The sequence below is a fragment of the Rhea pennata genome, chromosome 7 (genome assembly GCF_028389875.1).
Source record: "Rhea pennata isolate bPtePen1 chromosome 7, bPtePen1.pri, whole genome shotgun sequence".
Classification (NCBI taxonomy): Eukaryota; Metazoa; Chordata; class Aves; order Rheiformes; family Rheidae; genus Rhea; species Rhea pennata.
The window spans coordinates 22,406,195-22,421,206 of NC_084669.1; the positions used below are offsets into that span (position 1 = coordinate 22,406,195).

The 15,012-nt window shown below is 48.3% G+C and overlaps 1 protein-coding gene across 1 annotated transcript; it reads right to left on the reverse strand.

The window, feature by feature from the left end:
• Window positions 1-2,342: 2,342 nt before the first annotated feature.
• Window positions 2,343-13,696, reverse strand: LOC134142772 (2-hydroxyacylsphingosine 1-beta-galactosyltransferase-like). Its single transcript, XM_062580262.1, has 6 exons — window positions 13,637-13,696; window positions 7,177-8,021; window positions 4,451-4,590; window positions 4,199-4,275; window positions 3,598-3,817; window positions 2,343-2,658 (listed from the first exon to the last, which is right to left on the reverse strand). The coding sequence occupies exons 2-6, from the start codon at window positions 8,011-8,013 to the stop codon at window positions 2,343-2,345; spliced, it is 1,590 nt and encodes a 529-aa protein (XP_062436246.1). The 5' UTR covers window positions 8,014-8,021; window positions 13,637-13,696.
• Window positions 13,697-15,012: the final 1,316 nt, after the last annotated feature.

The following is a 15,012-nucleotide window of genomic DNA, read 5'->3' on the forward strand; positions in this document are numbered from 1 at the left end:
AAATTTAGGCCTTGCTATACTTTCCTTCTGTGTTCAATACTGAAAGAATAAATAATGAAGTAGAATGAGAGAAAGTATACTTTTAATAGGAACAGAGAATACAAAGAAGATAGAAATAAAGATAAAAAACTAAGAGACTCCCTCATATTTAATGTTTCCAGGCTTCTCCAGAAAACTGCAGCACACAGCCAAGTCAAATCAGCCTCTCACCTCCACTCTGTCTTGCTGTACTGCCTGGGTGTGGGGACGGAGACAAGGCACCCAGCCACGGCATCAGTGTGCAAATGGGCTATTTGTCCCATTGCTTCTTTTCCCTCTCTTTATGTTCAAAGCAATCCAACTTTGCCACTAAGTCACAGTCTTCCCTGTTTGCTATATCCAACCTAATCTAAACAGCCAAGTTTTCACGTAAGTGGCAGTAATGATTTCCCTCAAAGCCACCACATAGCAACCACCAACGAGCAGATAAGTTGCAAAACTTGTGCCAGTATTTTTTTCTCACAAGAACTATCATCTTTTAAAATTCAACCTGCAGACAGGAAGGTACCATTTAGACAGTGCTTCCACCAGCTATCTACAATCCTTGTTTTTCTCCTACTGTCCATATGTTAGCAGCTTACCTCACCGTGATCTTCTATTTTTGCCTACCAGAGACAGGCTTGACACCCTCAACACAGAAGGTATGAAGTCAGGAAGGCCTACTACAGAGCAAGGCTGTAGGGTGCCTAGCTCACCACTGACAAGGCTTGAGTATCTCAGGAGGCAGCAAGAAAATAACAACTTATGCCACCAGATAGTTACAGGTCCAAGCTTAAACCTGCAGGCTGTTCTCATCCGTCCTAGACTGCAAACAGGGTTCTTGCCCAAACCTTTGCTATAGCCCCTCTGCAGGCTGGTGTGAGGGAAGGAGGGCTGCGTAGTCAAGCTGCACAGGAGCCAGTAACTCATAGCTGGGTATTGCCCCAAACCAGAACATCCCAGGAGTCCACCTAGAATACTGCTCAGTAGGCTGCACGTGGCAACGTACCTTTCATCTGCAATGATAAACATATGCAAAACCAAAACCAAACTCCCAAGTGAGCAGAGCCTGGAAACCCCAGCAATGAGGTTATTCTCCAGTGGGTGCTAGTGTGAAGAGAGCCGCAGCAACAGCGCAGCAAGGAACCCCAGCCTCAGCCTTGCTGGTGGGACTGCCAGCCAGTGCTGGGGTGGGTGGTGTAATAGCAGCAAAGCACAGGTTTTTCTTGAAGCCTGAGGTGAGTAGAAAAATGGAGGCAACATGCCATACTATGCCTCCAAGGGGAGCAATAGCATGTCTGCTCATGTTGAAAAGGGACAGAGGTTTCCTTTAGAAAGAGCAGAGCTTGTTGCTTTTATAAATGCACTATATGAACATCACTCCAAGCTACTGGCCACGCCTCTTGTGGTCCTGGTGCTTGCATTATTCCAAATTTTATCACATGTTTGAAGACTCCATGGGCCTGGGTGTCACACGCAGGCAGAGGAGGGAAGGCACTGCCTAAAACTCTGTGGAAAGACCAAGAAGAGTCATTGGCAGAGGTTTGTAGTGGTCCACAGGTATGAGGAGACAGTAGCAGCAGTGACAAGAAGGGGAAAGAATTCTAACCTTACTTTGAGCAACATCCTGTTACGAGGATCAGAGGCTCATATTAAACCAAGAGCAGAGAACTGCCACACAGGGGAAAGAATATAACTTTATTAAAAAAAATAATAATTTAGCTCAAACACAAACAAGACTGCAGAGGGTTGATGGAAGCAGGAAGAAGAATATTTAGCCACATAACTTAAGAGACCAGTTTCATTCTCTTTCATATGGTATTTTTGTTGCTCTTCCCTGTCCATTGCTCTGCCTCAGGTCCTCACAAGCATGTAAAGAATTCCCGACTCTTGGGGCTCTTGGTAATGAGGCAGAGGAGAAACAGTACCTGCCAGACACAAGATGCTATTCCTACCTCCAGTGCCTCTATGAAGATCTAAAAAGCCAGAAGAATAACACCAGCATCTAAACCAATGTGCAATATAAAGGAAGTAACTTGTATTCCTCCCCAGAAGTCTACCTACCCATGCCCCATTCCCAGCATCCTTGGCCAAGTATTTCCACCCGTGCTTGAATTCACATCCCCACCCGCAGGTGCTGTACACAGAAGAGTGCATGCAGGCCTTTGCAATGCTCTTCCCTCACCCCTCTCCTCTCAGCCAGGAGGACAGCATCCAGACCAGCTGATCACTCGCTTCACTCTGTGCCTGCATGTTGTACATTTCTTGGCGCTGCAGAAGTTCATTTCACAGTGAAGGAACATGCCCTAGAACATGCTGAGCCACTATTGCAATTTCTTCTCTTCTGTGAAGTGCCCTTTCATGCAGTTGCCATTCTGATACACAGGGCTGGCCCCCTTCCTTCTGCACCACACCACAGCTTTGTAGAGGATGAAGCCAATGCCAGCCAAACATAATAAGAGAAGGGCCAAGATGTCCAGGCAGAAGTACTCATATAACGACAGATCGTAGACAGCAGGCCGAAGATACGGCGCCCCATCGTGACGAAGGAGGTACTCCAGCCAGTACACTGTCCGATTAAGAGCGTGCATTGGTGTGTCGAGGTGCAGAGCTGAAATGAACTTGGCTGCTTTTCTGTAGCTGTAGGGGAGAAAGAGGACAAGAAGTTATCCTTGTGACAGCTTCATAGCTGAGAAGTGATCTGATATGTCCTCCAAAGCCTTCAAGTCCCAAATGATACCTTGGGAGAGTGACAAATTTCTTCTACAATTGGCTTCACAGTTGCCTCTGAAAGCCACTCATGGCAATCATTAGCCATGGCAGCACAAGTCAGACCGCACTGTACTTTGTGTTTTGTTGGAAAGACTTGCAGTTCAGTTCCCAAGTTTCTTAGTAAGATGGAGACTGATGCTCAGTGGATTCACGTGGGTTGTTGCTTTCTGAGGGGAGTTTGCACCAGAAGATCTTACCAGCATCAAGCAACAGTCACATCTGATGACTGGTTTAATCCTTCAAGGTACCAAGTGGTGACAATTCATACTGAAGACTGTAGCTGAGAGTTCCTAATCAAGCTCTCAGACAGCATTTCAGAAACTAACAGTTGCATGTTTCCTGTTAGACAGTGGGCATCCTGTATCACTGTGTTGTAGCAAATCTAGGGAAGGGTAAAGAATCTGGTTTGGAGAAGAAACAATTGGAGCATTATCTGCAGTCTGCTGTCCGCACTAGCTGTTTCTGCCAAAAGTTGTTTGGAGAAGAACAGGAAGACCACAAGGTGAGGATGCAATCTCACTTTCCCTGATCACAGGCTGGTTTATGCACCAGCATCTCAAAGCTTTCTTAGAAAGTTACAGTCAGAGCCAAATAAAACTAGATCACACTATCTCACAGCAAGTGCTAGAGTATCTCTTCATGCAAGCATCTCAGGATTACAGGGTGCTAACATGTCTGGCCTGCTGAGCAATGTTTGCAACACTACTTGATCCAGAAGCCACTACTGACTGTGTAAGGGACAACACAAGACATGTCAGTCCCTACTGCCTTTGCCAAGAAGGAGCTCAGTGCTTCTGAATGCCTCACCTGGGATCAGAGATAACAGTGACGATAGCCTGGTAAAGATCCTCTTCTCTTACTCTGTTCCAGTCCATGAGGATACCCATGCCCTTCGCCTGCACTCTGGTCATGATGTCAAACTGGTCCCCGTAGAAAGGAAATCCCACCACGGGTACACCATGATAAATTGCCTCAAATATGCCATTCATCCCGCAGTGGCTGACAAAAGCTTTTATGTTGGGATGGCCTGTGGGGAAAGAAACAGAGGCAAATCAGTGAATCCCACACGAACAGGACTGCTCCTGACTTTCTGTACACAGTACTGGTTTGTGTTTAAGGATAAACAGATGTGCTGAACTGAGAGGATGAATGTTCATGTTATCCTTTGGGAACGTGCCCTGCTTTTGGCAGCCAAAGACTTGCTGAGTAGAGCCTGGATGAGGAGGCAGATGGTGCCAAGATACAGTTTCAAGCAAGCATTAGGTGAGGGCCATGTTATTTACAGATAAGACTCAAGAAGTGACAGACTTAGATCCACAAGGGTGCTGTTCTCCTTGTACAACTTTGCTGTGGTTTAGAATAAATTCTAGGGATGTCACTAGCTGTGCACACACATTCTCCGTCTTACCTAGCAGGTCGTTCTGGGGCAACCACTCCATCATCAGCGTATTCTCGCCCAGTTTGTTTGGCTTCTGTCCAAAGTATCTGTGGGAAGAGGTTAAAAGAAAAAAGAAAAAAAACCACACACACACACACACACACCAATTATAAATTCATCCAAATCAAGGGACAGAAGACAAATATGTATTTTGAGCTGGAATCACCCCTCAATAATGATTTTCATCAGGTTGAGTTAAGTGGAATCCTGCTTTCCCCTCACCTCCACACGACCCTCTGTGGTAGGCGAGCAAACGCGCCAGCCATCTTCTCCACCAAGTCACTCGGGAGAGCTCGGATCCCAATGCCAAAGGAGACAACAACAACACCTGCATCTGCTGCTTCCACCCAGAGACGCAGACCCTGCAGGCAAAACACACACAGCTGCCTTGTAGCCTTCCTGGAGAAAGGATCTTCCTACTGTTGACTCTGCCAGTAGAAAATGCTCTACAGAGAGGTTGAAGCCAAATCCACCAGGAGCAAAGGCTATGTGCTTCCAACCAGGCAACAAACTCTAGAACTGCAGCGATTTCTGCACCCAGCCTGGCAGAAATTGCTCAAACATCTTCTGGGCTCAAGAGCTCTGCAGGGAGGTGTTTAACAACTAAACTTCCTACTACTTTGGGTGGCTTTCAGCAGCAGCATTACTCTTTGGCTAGGAAGGCTCTGAAAACACAGGCTGGGGCCTACATAAGAGCAGCTGGAACAGCAGAGAAAACTGGAATAAAATGAGGAAACTAAGGCTATCTTCCAAGACTGCTACAAGACAGGAGGTCTGTCAGGGTCTCTAGCTGGGGGCCAATAAAACAGCTGAAGTGTCAACCAGAGTCAGGAACAGCATCTTGCTTGAAACCCCCCCCCCAAACACTCTGACTTTCCAAGCTGCTGGAAGTGGCAGCAGTAGTTTTGTCATCTTGCTAGGATAATCCTACTTCTCTTTGATAGCTACTTTCAGGTAGCAGATTTAGTCTTCACTTGTTAGGCAGAGAGGCAACTACAACTTCATGAGAAGCCACAGCTGGTCATACTTTGTTTTGAGGTTATTCGTGATGCTACATAAATAGGTATATATCTAAGAGAGAGTCCTCTGTTTCTTTGACCGTGGAAAGAAGAATCAGCCAGCATGACTGCTATGGAGCAAACACAAAGTATGCCCGTCCGTGCCAAGTTGTGCTGAGCCCATCTCTCATTACAGATTCTTCTCTGCTTCAAGTTTCCCATGCATTATCTCACAGTCAGGAGCATTTCAGGGAAATTTCCTAAAACCTGTCTCTTGAATCTGAGCACTACGTTGAAGGACACAGTACTATAACATGAAGAGGGAATAAAAATAAAGTTCTTCTGGCTGTTAGAGAAAAATAGGATGGTTAACCCAAAATATCTTATAATCAGTACTCTACAAGGTTGAAGATCACAGTATGGAAGAATTTCTAAATGCATTTTAGTGTTGTTCTCCGAGAACATCTGTCCATTGTTAGGTTTGCATCCTGGAAATATTTATCTTTGCAGAAGAGCTTAAAAAGCCCTAAAACAACCCTGCAAAAATCAATCGGACTTCAGCTAAGGGTTTTAGTTTCTCCATTCTCTTGACTTTAACACTTTCTTTTGAGCAACACAACTGCTAAAACTGTTGAAGAAGAGAAAGTACAGTTTTGTTTTGATAATTAAAACTAAGGTGACTCTGATAATTATGTTATCCATTGTAGTCAAGTCTTAACATTCAGCTTTCAGAAACAGTATTAAAGTTGCTAAGGGAAGCACAAATGACAACCAAAAACTGTCACCAACTCTTAAATATGCATCTTTAATCCCCAATGTCTTAATTAAAGAAACACTCAATCATTGTGTTTCAAATATGAGGAAATAAATACCTTAATTACGTAACTCAGCTCCTGTTCAGATGGGAGAGTCCTTAAGATACACCTCAGTCTACAAAGGCTCTTTCCCTTTGGCATCCTGTAACCTGGGTACAGACATCCCTTCCTGCTAGCACTACAGCCACGGCCTATTGCAGGGCTCTGGGCTTATCTGCATCCCTTACGCACTCTGGGCTCAGCTCTGGAAAGCTGTGAAACATGTGAGTAATGCCATAGCAAATAACTCCCTTCTTTAAAAAGGCAGGCATGTATGTGGAACAGGCCAGTATTTTGCAAGACCTGTGAGGCAGTCACTCTCTGATAGAGCTTCTGGAGTACCCTGCGTTCACTGCATTAACCCGCAAACCATACCACATGGAGAAGGGTGATCAGCAGTCATATGCACCTGGAGAACTTTTGTTCTCAAGCACTCAAGCTCACTTTTTCCTTCCATGGTATCTGTCTCGTGGTATCTTCACCTGGGGAGTTTAAGAGCTTGCCCTTCTGAATGTACTACTGGTGATAGTAGGGTACCAGTCAGAGAAAACCTCTGGAATGCCTGGCGAGTTTTCCTCATGGCTAGCACTTAAAAGAGAGAGAATGGGACAGCTTTCAATCTGGTACACGTTGAATTTGATCTGACAATAAGCACAACACTCCCCCATGAGTTAAGACTACAAGCTCCAGGGCAGAAATGCCCTACAAAAAAAAAGAAAAAAAAATAGGAGTAAGGGGGAAACTCTAGATTAACTTAAACCAGTGATGAAGCAATACAGACTAATTAGTCTTCCTATTTCCTCCTCAAACCACTACTGACTCAGTCCCAGAGGCAGAAACACCAGTACAGGGATTCCATGAGCCACTTGACACGGGGAGCACAGCCAGCTCCCACTTCAGAGTGGGTAGCTTAACTCTATATCCTCCCCACATCCTCACCATCCTCAGGGCTCCATGCCTCCCTGCTGCACCCAGGCTCCAAAACACAGCAGCTTTCCTGAGGCTCCACAGCATTTGTGAGACTCTTCAGCAGATTTGCACCGAATAGCTCCCCAGGTAATTACCTAATCACAGCTCAAAGCTTTCCTGCACTTACCACTGGAAGGGGCTTTGCAGGCTCTGCAAGGATCCCTCCTGTGAAAATGATATGGGGAAGCGTTGGCCGGGGAAAGTCCAGCACCACATCATTACAGAGGAAGAAGAGGCTGGTTCCATGGACAAGGTCCAACATGGATGTCTTGGGCTCCACCTTGTGTTTTTCCATAAGGCGTTCAAACTTAGGCAGGATGACCAGCTTTGTAGCCACGCGAGTGATCATGTAGACCATAAGATTCCAAGTCCTGCCAAAGAAGGCCATCTTGTCTGTCATCAGGGAGTTGAACTCTGGGACGTAGGCAATGGGGGAAGTGGCACCAATCTCTGCTGGGAACCAGAAACCAGTGGAGATCACAGCATATTTGACACGGAGGAGGTGGGCCAGGATAAAGCCACACATCTCATTGGGGTCCACCAACAACAGGTCAAAGTGCTCATGCTGGAGTTTCTGAAGAAGGGAAGAATTTCCCAGAACCAGGTCACAGTTTTCCAGGTACTTCTCCAGAAAGGAGAACACCTCCAGAGAGGTCATCTTCCCTTGGAAGACACGCTTTATCTTCTCCTGCACCCAGGCATCTGCATTCTCCATGCTGAAGATGCCCCAGTACCTCTGTATGCGGAAGCCTGGCAGGTAGGTTTCCACATCCCGACCCTCATGAAGAAGTAGCACAGGGTCATGGCCCTGGTCAGTCAGTGCCTCTGCCACTCTCATGAAGACTCTCAAGTGGCTGTCAAAGACTATGGTAGGCATGATCAGCACCTTGGCACCATGACACAGCTCCAGACTGAAAGCAGCCATTAGGAAGAGGAGAGCAACAGGGCACAGCAGCACCTTCATCTTCGTAACTGTAAGGAGAGAAACATACTATTTTATATACATATACATATATGTGTGTGTGTATATATACACACACACGTGTATATATATACACACATATGTATATATGTGTATGTATATATATACACACACACGTATTTTTTTTAAATATATAATACATACAACGAAACATTCGGTCGCATACTTGGGCAACCAATAACTGGGACTGCAGTAGCAAGCCAGGAGCTCACAAGCTGGGAGAGGAATCTAGAGTTGATCAGTGAAGGAAAATCCGAAAGTCAGATACTAGGTGTGTCAGGGAAGGATCTTTTGGAAATTGAGAATGCTGTTTGCACTGATCTGCCCCTAAGGCTCAGAAACCAGCAGACTGACTTGTAGCGTGAATACTGGGAGACAGCTATTGGAGGAGGTCTGCTGGGTCCCAGTGTGAACCTCAACACTCACTGCTCAGTCCACACTTACCCCTACAGAAGTAGAACAGCTGGCTTTTATTTCTGGTTCTGCCTAGCCAGAATTGCTGATTACCTCCAAGCCCTTGACGCCTGTGCAGTCTCCCTGTGAGACCTAGATCCTGTACTGCCAGAGAAAATGCCAAGAACCAGTCTCCTGCTTTAGCTGTTGTGATGCTGGCCTCTAGCAAGCCACCTCGCTGAGCTGAGACACAGGCTCTCTCCTGCCCTGTTTCAGCAGAATTCCTTGGAGAGCGCAGCAGTGGTCTATGAGGACAGCTGCCCCACTGCTCAAGTGATAGACCGGCTGTGGGAGAATGGGGAAGCTCAGTGCAAACAGCTGGGAAGGGAAAGCAGGTGCCAGGCCACAAAAGCAATGGAAGAGGGGAAAACAAGCTGCCCGCGGAAAGGAGCCCAACATATGCAGCACGCTGATGCCTCTTAGTCACACTCCTGTGGCCATCATCCCATTCGAGTCTGGTGTAACGCCAAAGGTTTCTGTTGTGCAAGGGTTGTTGCTACATCACTGAAAGCAAACGTGCCTCAGCCACACCTGGCATTATTTTGGGAAGAGAATTACATGATAATTATTTGGGAATAGTCAGAAACAGAGCAGTGTCCTGAGGACCTAGTTCAGACATGTTAGGAAGGGTGGGGGGAAGAAGTTATAATGGGAGCAACTACATATGGATGTTGGATAGCCCAAAATGCTATGCAGATGGGGCTGTGGTGGAGCTGAGTTTGGTCCAGGATGTACTTTCAGCCTCCCTACTACTGCTTGGTCAACGAAAAGGCAAGAAAGACTCTGCTAAATACAATCTTCAGATTCCCTTCAACAGTTGGATAAGGTTTGTAAGGGAGAACACTAGCCAGAGATAGCTAGTGGGGGTACAGAAGTGGGAAATGAAAAGCAACATGCCCCCCCATCTATAGCCTTCCTGTCCCATGTAGCATGAACACGTCAAAAAAAAATGAGAAGCTGCTAGCTGTGATCCTCTCCTGTGCAGTTTCAGACAAAAACAGCTACTAGCACTTGGACCCCACCATGTCCATCCAGGGCCAACTGGTTGGGTGTGGCTACAGGAGGGATAAAAAGCACTAGTTTGGATGCCAAGGTAGTGTCTGGACCTGCAGAGCAAGAGCTCCAGGAGGGCAGAGACAAAGGTGACAAACTGGAGTCAAGGGAACAGAAGCTCTGCAAGGAAAGTAAGGATCCGCCCAGCACCTTGCTTCCCTGCCAGTGGGGACAGGTCCATGCTGGCTGCAGGATCAGATCCTGGGCACTGCAGTAGGAGGTCACTGTATAGTTACAGCTCAAAAAGCCAGTCTAGTCCTCAGCTCACTAGAGAAGCCCGAGGGGGAATTCTCCTGCTCAGCATCAGGGAAGGCAAAGCATTTGGCTGTGACCTTGCACAGCAGATCCAGAGTACAGGCAGCTTCCAAGGGAGAGAGTCATCAAGTGCTCTAGATGAAGAAAGGCTTAAGCTCCATCTGCTCCTCTCCTCACTTCACATCTCTTGCCAACACTGGACATGCAGCTACAGCCGCTCACAAGCTTTGCAGCAGGATCCTCCAGCAGCAGTAGGCCGTGCCGCACATTGCGGCCAGTGCTGCACACTGCAGCCTGACCCTCCAGCTAGTGGGAGCTCAGCTCCCTCCACCCACGTCTGTGCTGCGGATGAACAGTCCTCAGCAAGAAGCTTCCAAACCACCAAGCACAGGACCTTGATCCTGCTGGGAGGTGAATTCACATGCTTGCACCTCAGCAAGAGCATGAAATCCAAGTCAATAACCGATCACAAACTAGGTCCAAGAGCTGAGCAGACAGAACTACCTCCTCGTTTGTGGTCAAGAAGTTCTTGCCCAGTGGGGGTTAAATCAGATCAATACTGCAAGAAATAACACTGCCACTGAAAAGAAAAGTTTGTAAAGAGACAGAACAGACTCGTCCCTATTTTCAAGAGGAATGCTTGATAAAGCCATGGTAATCTGCCAATTTAGACAGAGGAATTCCCAAACTCTACAGCTAATGCTAACCTCCAAAAGACAGGGATTTCGAGAATGCTAATAAGAAAGCACGTGCTACCGAGCGTTTAAGCTCTCTGGCCCCAGGCCTGCAGGTTGAGGTAGGCGTTTGCTGATAACAGAAGAGCCAGGACTACAGCCTGCAGCAAGAGGGCTGTGCAGGGGAAAGCCCACTCACAGCTGCTGTCACAGGAAGCGGGCAGCATCCTCCCTGTGTGCAATACAAGCATCGTACCATCAGCTGCTGGGAGTCTGCACTAAAAGGCAAAGTATTGTAACTGAAATGAGAGGCAGCAGAAGAGGAGTATTAGGGAGAAGAGAGAAATCAGCCTGCTGAACCCCCCCAAGATATCTCTTACTGAGTAGATATTTGCCCTTTGATTTTGCCATATTAAATAATGCATTTGACAGTGCATGGTTCTGCCATTAATGGAAGATTGCATCAGTTTAGCTGAAGTACATGAACAGTTACAGCTCCAAAGACAGACATTTCTTCAATTCAGGTGCCTTTTATTAGAGTGAAGAACTTAAACCTCTCATAGCAAGCTATCTAGGCAGAGAAGCCCACAGAGTGACCAGAGACCTCCACTATTAGGGCTCTACCCTTTACATTTCTCCCTCTCTTCCAGTATTTTGTATTGCCTAACTTGTGCCCAGGGCTTGGGAACCCGCATCCACATGGCTTAATTGCTTCCTCTCCTGCATCCTGCCTCTACCCAGCTCTTGCCCAGAGTAAGAATTGTTTTCTCTTTAAAATCCTTAAGAATTAACAAAGCATTGTAGTTCATTTGAAGTCAAAATGGAAAAGACTTTCACCTGGATGTTAAAAAAATAACAACAAAAAAACAAAAACAACTTCCTTGAATAGGAAACCAATGCTTGCCTCATATACTGAGTATGATCTGGAAAAAAAATGGCACCATCTGCTACCATTAAGCTGATGACAACCAAACCAGCTGTGGCTGATTTCAGGAAATCAAAGCTCAGTGCAAGCTGAGCGCAATTCTGCCACTGCAGGAAGGATGTCTCACTACAAGCAGGAGCTGCTCAGGATAATCTCTAGTAAAAGTCAAGAAGATACAATGCTATATAAACTAAACTTAATAATGCTGAAACAGGGGAAATCTAACCCACCATCAAATATGACCCAGTGCTTGGTAGGCTTCTGCTCTGGTTTGGGGGTTTTCAGACTCCTGCTTCACCAGCATCATCTGGGTAAATAACACTAAAGTACTAATACTAGTATTTTAATACTAGAAACCTTGAGCAAAAACAAAACTTCCCCTCCAGCAGCATCAAATATAACCTTCTCTAGGCAGCTTATGGCACTGAGTTTTTTAAAAAAATATTGTTTGCACAGTTAACCATGCACAGGTGGTCTGCCCAAAACAATGTACCCTTCTAGCAACCTTCATTTGACCTCTCCATGGTGAGAAGAGCCACAGAGAAAGAACAATGCCCAGGGTCCCAAAAGATCATGGTGTCCTGTCCTTCCTCTAGACCTTTGGGTTTTGGGTCATCTTCCGCATCCTGCCTGGGTCACCAAAGTTTAACAGAAGAAGTTCTTCGAGCAAGGTGAATCTGTGGGCCAGCCGACTGCCCTACTATGATTTGTAGATCATAGCCAGAGAACCATGGTATGAAAGAAAATACAAGCCCATAACAGCAGAGAAAGGAATTAAAATCTGTTTCTCAGCTTTTCAAAGCATCTGAAGTTACACACACCGCTTCAAGAACTTCACCTGGTAGATGGTGTTAAACACTGCAGATCTGCTTCCCAACCTGACCTCTCATCATACATTAAATCTGTCCAGGGTGAGATTTCCCTCTCCTCCCCTTCATACCTACAGGCTTCCTGGTTTTCTTCTGGAAAAGAAGGAAATGGTAGATATGCCAGAATGTCTATAATGGCAGGTTATTCTGGATGGTCTTTTGCCTTTTCCTACAACATGGCTGCAAGATGCAGCAGCAGCTGATATGAGGATGTGCTCTTTGTAAGCTGTTCCTCATCGCTTGCACCTATTTCAAGTCTGCAGCATGGGAACATTTAAGAGCACTATTTGTAATGCCTGTCTGTTAGAGACAGGAAGGCTCACGGCTGTTTGCAAACTTCCACACTGAAGTGTGAAAACACGGCAGTTCAGTGCACATTTTGGCATTTACGGATGAGTTATTCCATATGATAGTCAAGTTGAACAGGTTCCTGAGACTGCAGGGAAAACTGAAGAGATGAAAAGGTACCAAACCTTAGAGAAGTGGTCAAGAGGGGTGGAGAGAAAGGTTTCTTTCACTTATTGCCATGTTATTTCAGCAGAAAAGCATCACATTAAAAGAAATAAGTTATTAAACATTCAAGGAGATTGTGAAACCTTGTGTAGGAAGCACTAGGGATTGATAAAGTCCTGCCAGACGAGTCTGATCGCATTTAACAGAATTACAAAAGTAGAGAAGCTGGAGATAAGACTCACCTTCAATAAAATGCTTGACACCCTCAAATGAAAAAGAAAAAAAAAGCCTCCTTGGATCAGGGCATGCAGCAGGAATGCAAGCTGCTGAGCTGCCACGGACAAGCTTGGGGAGGGATGCACAGGAAGAAGGGGCAGAAGGAGAGGGAAGGACACTCCCCAGATCTAATCTTTAGACAAAGATGAAGCAAGTTACCCAAAAGCGCTTTGAACGCTTGTTTCCAAGGCTCTGCTCCGGCGGAGTTAAGCAGAGGCTTAGCGTGTGCCCTCGGGTAGCCCCGCCAGCGCTCCCGCAGGCACCGGCGCAGGCCTGCGGGCGGAGCGGGGCCGCGCTGCCGGCCGCGCGCTCCCAGCCCTCCCGGTGCCGCGGTGCCGGCGCGCTCGGGGAGCTCGGGCCGGCGGGAGCGCGGCTGGCGGCGCCCGCCGCACCCCGGGGTGCGACCGCCGACGGCGCCCACCGCTTGCACCCGGCACAGACAGACCCGCCGCGGCCCCCGGCCGCCGAGAGCGCCTTTCCCCCGACCCGGCAGCGGGGCGGGCCCCGAACCGGCCCCGGCCCCAGCCCCAGCCCCGCTCGCCGCCACCTCGCGCGGCGCTGGCCGGCCCCGGCGCGCATCCCGCGGCCCCGGCGGCAAGGAGCCGTGCGGGGCGCTGCCGGCCCCCGCCGCCCGGCCCGGCACCCACCTGCAGCCGCTCCCGCCGGCAGCGCCCGTCCGCGGCTCCGCGCCCGCCGCCGCCGCCCCTTTCACGGCGGGCGGCAGCGGGCGCGGGCGGGGCCGGGCGGCGCAGCCCCGGCCCACAGGCCGCTCCCACGGGCGGCCGCGCCGACGCGGGGCGCGACCCCCGCCCCCAGGGCGCGCCCGCCACGCCGCGCCTCTCACCGTCGCGTCCGGGCTGCCGGCGGCGGCGCCGCGGTGAGAGCCGCGCGCCCGGCTGCTCGCCCGGCCCCGCGGGGCGGGACGGCGCCTGGCCGGGCGGAGGCCGAGCCGGAGCCGCGCCTGGCTCCCGCTTCTGGTTCCTTTCAAGTGTCTGGGAGCTTCTGCTCTCGAGTTACCTCAGAGCCCAAGACAAGGGGGAGACAGGGGACTGTCCCGCTCTCAGGCTGCGTGCGCATTTCTCAGGACAGCAAAATGGAAACAAGGGCACAGGGGAAGGAGGGCGGTAGGATGTCGTACCAGGGCACCCACACAGGTGCACTCCCCAGAGAGGGGCATCCTGTTAGTCCAGTTCCAGAATTAATCACGGCTCCGCTGAAGTTGAAATTACACTAATGATGCACAGGGAAACTAGGTCTAAATGCTCTAAGAGATGTCTCCTTTTCAGCAAGGTAGCAGCAGAGCGCCGAGCTATAGGTAAGCCTGCCCAGCAGCTGCAAAATGCGTGTGAAGGGAGCTGGCTTTCTCTAGGCACAGAAAGCACCGTGGAGTATGTAGCTGTGACAACAGTCTCATAAAGCATTTCCTCCCCCTCTTCTCCCCTCGCCTCATCGCACTTGCTCCACCGAGACTAATGCCACTCTTCTTTGCGTGTGCTGCTGAGACTTCAGTGTCAGAGGACTGCGGCTCCAGATGCAGACAGCCTTAGCTACGGAGTGAGTGATGTCCCAACTACCCTGACAGTTCTGTTCCCCCAAACCTCTCCCTAGAGGCATAGTAACACCGGAAAAATGAGCACCAAGGTATGCAAAACCTCCGTCAGGCCCGAAGTATTAGCAGGTTTCTTTATCCTGCAAATATGGTCCCAGAGCAAGAATCAAAGGACACTTCTTAACCAGGCACATACAGAATTTTTAGTTATGTCTATTGTTTCTTACTGCAGAGGTTGGTGCTACGTAAGTTATCTTGCCAGATACCATAAAGATAACTTAGCAGTAATATTGAAGAACTACTTATTCTGGCATGAAGAGACTCAATAAAATTCAGTTTGTCTTAGTAAAAGTAAACATTCTTCTACATCCCTATTTTCAAAATCTTTTGCAGAAGGTCACTTGGCTTCAGGCTGCACAGGCACCTTTCGCTTTTGATGGCCCATTATATCCACATACGCATGCTACTCAGCTG

Coding starts and splice junctions, on each gene's coding strand:
- LOC134142772 (XM_062580262.1), bottom strand. CDS start 8,013: ATGAAGGTGCTGCTGTGCCCTGTTGCTCTCCTCTTCCTAATGGCTGCT. Junction 4,591..7,176: donor CTGCAAAGCCCCTTCCAGTG/GTAAGTGCAGGA, acceptor TTTTGCCTGCAG/GGTCTGCGTCTCTGGGTGGA. Junction 4,276..4,450: donor CCACAGAGGGTCGTGTGGAG/GTGAGGGGAAAG, acceptor CTCTTCCCACAG/ATACTTTGGACAGAAGCCAA.